General features: G+C 34.0%; 1 protein-coding gene across 1 annotated transcript; it reads right to left on the bottom strand.

Moving 5' to 3' along the window:
- Positions 1-2,008: 2,008 nt before the first annotated feature.
- Positions 2,009-3,292, bottom strand: LOC129807078 (uncharacterized). The gene is made up of 3 exons (XM_055856102.1): positions 2,792-3,292; positions 2,269-2,736; positions 2,009-2,215 (listed from the first exon to the last, which is right to left on the bottom strand). The coding sequence occupies exons 1-3, from the start codon at positions 3,278-3,280 to the stop codon at positions 2,144-2,146; spliced, it is 1,029 nt and encodes a 342-aa protein (XP_055712077.1). The 5' UTR covers positions 3,281-3,292; the 3' UTR covers positions 2,009-2,143.
- Positions 3,293-6,000: the final 2,708 nt, after the last annotated feature.

A 6,000-nucleotide genomic window follows, 5' to 3' on the forward strand; every position in this document is an offset into this window, starting at 1 on the left:
TGTAGGTAAAAGTTCCATCTAAACCAGAAGTGTGCAAGAACCGTTGAAACCGAATAAACGTCAAAATAAGTTTGTTCTGGTAGCGCTTTGACCATTGATGTACATGTTTCATTTGACATTTATTCGGTTTCAACGGTTCTTGCACGCCTCTGATCTAAACAGTAATGTGAAAATTTTTGTGTCCAGTGCAATGTTTCTCGAGGCGTACATAAGTGGAAAAATTTTGTACGAACCTGAGAAAACCAGGGTAAAGCGGTCTTCAGACCAGAGGTTTTATTGGTTTTTCAGAATGTAATTGATCATTTGTCCTTAAATGATCCAATCCCAATTTTCCAAATATTCTTGATTGATAAGAAATTAAAGCTGTTAAACCATATGGCTAAGCCTTTGGTCTGAAGCCTGTATAACTCTGTAAAAATCACCACTAAAGGAAAATCTAAAGGATTTCCAGGAATTTTGTGATGTGAAATTATGAACCTAATAAGTAAGAGATTTTTTTGATCATAGTGGTATAATTGATTCGATTTGTGTAACATTCAGAATAAAATCTTAAATCTTAGATATCATTTTCCGTACGAAGCTTATACAAGCTTTCTCTACATTGATCTGCCGTACTCTTTGAAGATCAAATTGCCATGAATCAGTTGCCACCGTGATTGATAATGGCCTGGCATTTCAGCATCATGTTCCCATAAACTTTCAACATTTTTCCATTAGAATTTCTAAATTCAGACTTAGTTCTTCGCATGGCTTAAGTTTCTTTTGTTTCTTTGTTCTTGTTTTCGAGTTTTTAGTTCTTTCTTATTTTGAATCTTCTCATTTTTTCATCTCAACTCTTCTCTTTATGATGTGTGATTATTCATATTAATATTTTTCGTTAAAACATTAATTTATTATGTGTTTCATCTTCTTTTAATTGAAAATAATAATCTGACCAAATTCAGTTTTTCTACTGATCAAAATTCATTTATTTTCTATTCATAATCGATTTTTTTTTGATTAAAAACGCCCTTTTTCTGACCAAATTTCATTAATTCACTCAACAAAATCAATTCTTTTCCGACACTAAACAAATGGGCAGTAAAAATTTAATTTGACCAGCAATAGCTCCGGCACACCTTTTGTATTGAGCAAATATCATGAAATCAAAATTCGCGTACTTTCTTTCTCAAAAGATTTGCATAAGTCTGTCCCTCTCTTTCAGACTACAAATTCGACTGAACTAAATTTAATAATGTGTGATCTTCAAAAGAAGTAGAAGAATTCAAAAGAATTTTTGCTTTTTTCTAATAACCTAAAATAATTAAGTTACTATATATACTATATTACTATAAAATTTTCGTGATCTAAATCTAAAATTAATTTAGTGACTCAATTTTTTTATTTAATTATAATTATTATTTATATTTATAATTATTATTAAATTTATTTTAATTAAAATTTTATCAGCTAAACAATTCAAAAATTAGGTAAGTTGAACAGTTTTAAAATTTCTAACTTGAATCAGTTCCGGTTCTAATAAGAAATTGTTAATTTTGAGAAAAATATAATTGAATCATTCCAAAAGTTCCTGGCAAAATTCTGAGGATTTTAAGCATGATATTTTAATTTAAAAGATATCTAAAACGATATCATTCTTTGTTCTTTATGGCGATACACTCTTAAGGTAAAAAGGTGACTTATCAATTGGGAATAAATTGGGATTCACTTTTTTTATCCATAACTTTAACATCTTTTAGGTGTAAAAATATATCAACATTTTTTAATGTTAATTTTACACCTTTATAAGTGTAAAATAAACATGAAAAAGGGTAACTTTAACCCCTAATACACCTAAAAAGGGTAATATTTACACCGATTTCGGATCAATAATGCAGGGTAAAATTAACATTTCCGGAATGTTATTTTAACTTTTTCGGATTTCTCTCGAGTTGAATTGAAAATGCCAAATAACGAATAATATTAAATAAAAAAAACAATATAATCAAAAATTCTTGTGACTTACGACTTACGATAGAAAAGAAGAAATTCTTTATTGTGAACGTAAAAAGAATTTATACACTGAGAAAATTTCCCTGAGGAACAACATTAGAATATCATCGCCTACTTGATTAACGCTTTCCCGCCGTCTCTGCATTTAGCCTTAATAGAGCGGTGACTGGATCAATTCGTGATTGAGAACGGTGAATATCTCAAATTCCAGCAATTCTCTGATCTAGAAAGTCTTACAATTAGATCCCAATAGGACAAAAGTTCATCTTCCATTACCTTCATTTTTGCCATATTCTCACAATCATTAATTCTGAGGCTCTTCTGTGTGCATTTGAACCAGTCAAAAAGTTCCTTCAGCTTCTCCGGCGACGCTTCGCCCACTTCCTTGCGATAGGCAAAGGGTATGGCTCTAGAAGAGACTTTGGTGAGGGTCATGTGCAAGATTAAAGCCACAATCTTCAGGAGAATGTAAATCTTCATGAGATTATTGCGATAGTCGGACACATCGAGTGTCTGGAGTTGCTGAAGCATGTGATTCAAATTATGCGGCCGGTGAATCTCTTTTGTGGGAATGGGCATACCCCGCAGGGCATCTTGGAAGGCCACCCAGGCAAGGGTCAGGGAGACAAAATAGAGGAAGTCATTGACACACCACAATTCTCGGGAGATGTGATAGAGATTGAGTGGATCCCGGTTGTTGATGCTCCTCAAACCACTGAGAATTGTCTCAACGGTCATGTGAACCTAATGAAAAGCACTCAGCTGGAAAATCTTTCAAGGAAATTCCTCTTCAACTCACCTTAATTGGACAATCGTGCCAATCGCTGGTCGGAATACTGCAGAGGTGCCCCCTCAGTTGGGAAATCTTCAGGGAAACGGATATTGGTGGTTCCTTCACGAGGATCAGCAAAGTTGATATCTGAAGCAGTCCTAGGTATCCAGCAAGAGAACATGGGCGGAAGTCACATAGTTTATCGAGCACTTTTGTAAGATTAGGACTATCTTTGAGCAATTGCTGAATCTCCTTCAATTCCTTCACGACCGCTTCTGTCTCACCCTTTTCCTCAAAATTAAACACAATTTGCTTTACTTCCTCCAGCTTAATCCCCGAATACAGGAAGTCCTCAGCTACTTTGTCATCATCTGGCAGGTTGACATCCTCCTCACGCACGAATTCTATCGCTTTATTTAAATTCTCGTCCTCCATCGCACGCGTGTTTGTTTTCTTTTGATTTGTTTTGTTTACACTGGAATTGACAATTGAATTCAGGCGAAAAGCGGCGAACATTCTTCTTCTTGTTTTTGTTGTTGTCTCAGCTGTGTGTCAGATTCCAACTCAAACTGAAGATTTTGCAAAAATAGTTTTGACATAAAATATTTTTATCAACAAAACACTGTTATTTTTCATACCAAAAACACACTGAAAAAAATATGTGAACTTGAAAATCACATGATACTCAAATAGAATAAAAAAATTAAAGGATTCCTATTCCTATACTTACTTACTTACTTACTTATCCGCCGTTATGTCCCCTTATCGGGGGTCGGCCCTCCTACTTCGAAGGCGCCAAGTGGCGCGCTCCTGCGTCTCAGCATTCACGAGGTGACTTCGCCTCATGTCTGTGTTGATCGTGGATTTCCACGATGTTGGTGGTCTTCCCGGACCCCTCTTCATCTCCTCAATTTCCATGGTGCGCCGGACAATGTGATCCTCATCCCGACGCATGATGTGGCCATACCACCTCAGCCGCCTTTCTCTTGATTTTTCCGTAATGTGCTGAACCCCAAGATTTTCCCTGATGCGGTCATTCTTGACCTTATCCTTCAGAGTCAGTCCCATATTCCCATATTCCAATTCCTATTCCTATACGTATTAAATTAATAAACCCAAAAAGGTACATAAGGTAAAGGGGCTGTATGTTGGCCACTTAAGGATGGATTTTATAAAAAAAAACGTACAGTGCTCGCTTTGTAATCCGGATGATTGGGAGGCAATATGACAGATGTCCGCTTCGTAATCCGGATGGAGTTTTTGAATTTGTTCAATGTCCCGAAAATATAATACAAGTATTTTTTCTAGAATTAGAATAAAAGTTTTAAAGAATATTAAAAAGACATAATTAGAGAATTCTACGCTATTATACATATACTTCATTCATTAAACAAAAACATCACAGGATTATTCATTTTCATTGCTGAACACACATGCATACATGACCTCAAAATGATTTTAAATGTAACCGTCAATAACTCGTCCGGATTATGGCAATCCGGATTAGAGAGCGGGCACTGCCCACCCAGCAATTTCTGCAGAATTCTGCAGAAATTCGTCAGATTTGAAAATGTAACTGCCGAAAATTCTGCAGAATTTTGTTCTAAAGGTGGATCCGATCGTTGTATGAAAATTCTGCAGAATTTTCTGCAGAATTTTTACAGAAAATTTTATGAATTTTCGGCACTTTCCTCAAGATGTTCTGTCAAAATGGATTTGGAATATTTACTCTGAAATTATTTATCAACCTGCTAGAATTTATAATCACGATTTTCATGATATATTTTATATATATAAATACTGCGAGGGCATGCTGCCTATAGAGAAGGATTAAATACCATACCGAAAATTCTGCATTTTTTAATAAATTGTACAAGAATTTTCTTGAGAACAAAAAGAAAATTTACGATGTGGTTTTCAACTGAGGCATTTAAAATTATTTATTATTTATGAAAAAAATTATTCTTTTCATTTCATTAAGTATATTTTCGTCAATTCTTTCAATAAAATGTATAGATTTGAAATAACCGTCTCTGAAGCAGCCATTAGGTAACGGGTGTGGGACTTCGCTTACTCGAGACCAATTTTGATAGCTTTGGTTATTTGCCGTCACGATCGCTAGTGCGGTTTTTGAATGATGGCCGTTAAAAAAGGAAGAAGACGAAAAATTGCGGAATTGCAGAACAAAGTTTAAAATTCCTTTAAAAGCATATTTTGAAGATTTTGAAAATTAGGTTTTGCACAAGAATTTGGCAAAAAAATTAAGTTTTCAAAACATGTAACAAAATACTGTAATGTGATTTAAATTTTTGAGGTCAGGTCTAATGGCCTCTACTCGACACATTGGGAGCAATTTTCGTTAAAAAAATTGCTTTTTTGAAGGAAATTGCCTGCAGCGCTGTAGGTGGAAACATTAGAATTCTGTTAAAAAATGGATTTTTTGACAAAAATTACTCCTAGTGTGTAGAGGCTTTAATATATCCAAATATGGCTTAAAATTGTAAATATTTAATTTATTTCCCATATTGAGATTCTAAAATCACTATTTCTCAAAATAAAAATTTGTTCAGTTAAGTTAAAAAGTTTTAAATTTCAATAAAAATGACTGGTTTGGCTGGTTTGTAATCTCTTTTACTGAGAGTTGAATTGAAAAAAATTTGAATAAGTTAAACCAATGTATGGTTAAAATACTGATCTTAAAGAGGCTCAGTGGATCCAATAGATAAAATTAAGTGTCTTAGGTGTCTTATAAACTTAAAAAAAAACGTATTTACAAATTTATTTAAGAGAACTGTTCAAGGGAAAGGCCCCATCAAAATTTTCTCTTTGCTACCCCCTATATCCGCCACTTGAATCAGACAACTTCAGTGAAATATAATATCATTGAAATATCATTTAGCGATTCTTAACAATATTATAATTAAAATAACGATTTTGAGTGGGGCCCTCAGAACGAAAAAAGGAAAACCTTTTCCAAAATGCAAGCCGTTTCAACATTTTTTATATTTTTACTTAAAGCAGGTTAAACTGTAGTTTTTTTTTTTGTAATAATTTTTATTTTGTGGCCATTTTGTGACTATAGTAAACTTCTTAAATGTGGAGGCCCTTAAAATATGGAGGCCCGGTGCCATAGCCTCGGGGAACCCACTTAAATGCGGCACTGAATATGAGTATGTGAAATTAATATGTGGATACAGATGAACAAAAAATCGTTGCATTTCAAAAAGTTTGTCGCC

This window comes from Phlebotomus papatasi, chromosome 3 (genome assembly GCF_024763615.1).
Source record: "Phlebotomus papatasi isolate M1 chromosome 3, Ppap_2.1, whole genome shotgun sequence".
Lineage (NCBI taxonomy): Eukaryota > Metazoa > Arthropoda > Insecta > Diptera > Psychodidae > Phlebotomus > Phlebotomus papatasi.

Bases quoted from the DNA above. Each gene is read 5' to 3' on its own strand.
- LOC129807078 (XM_055856102.1), bottom strand. From the start codon at position 3,280: ATGTTCGCCGCTTTTCGCCTGAATTCAATTGTCAATTCCAGTGTAAAC. The intron at 2,737-2,791 runs GTGAGTTGAAGA...GCTTTTCATTAG, and splicing joins GGCACGATTGTCCAATTAAG to GTTCACATGACCGTTGAGAC. The intron at 2,216-2,268 runs GTAATGGAAGAT...AAGACTTTCTAG, and splicing joins AGAATATGGCAAAAATGAAG to ATCAGAGAATTGCTGGAATT.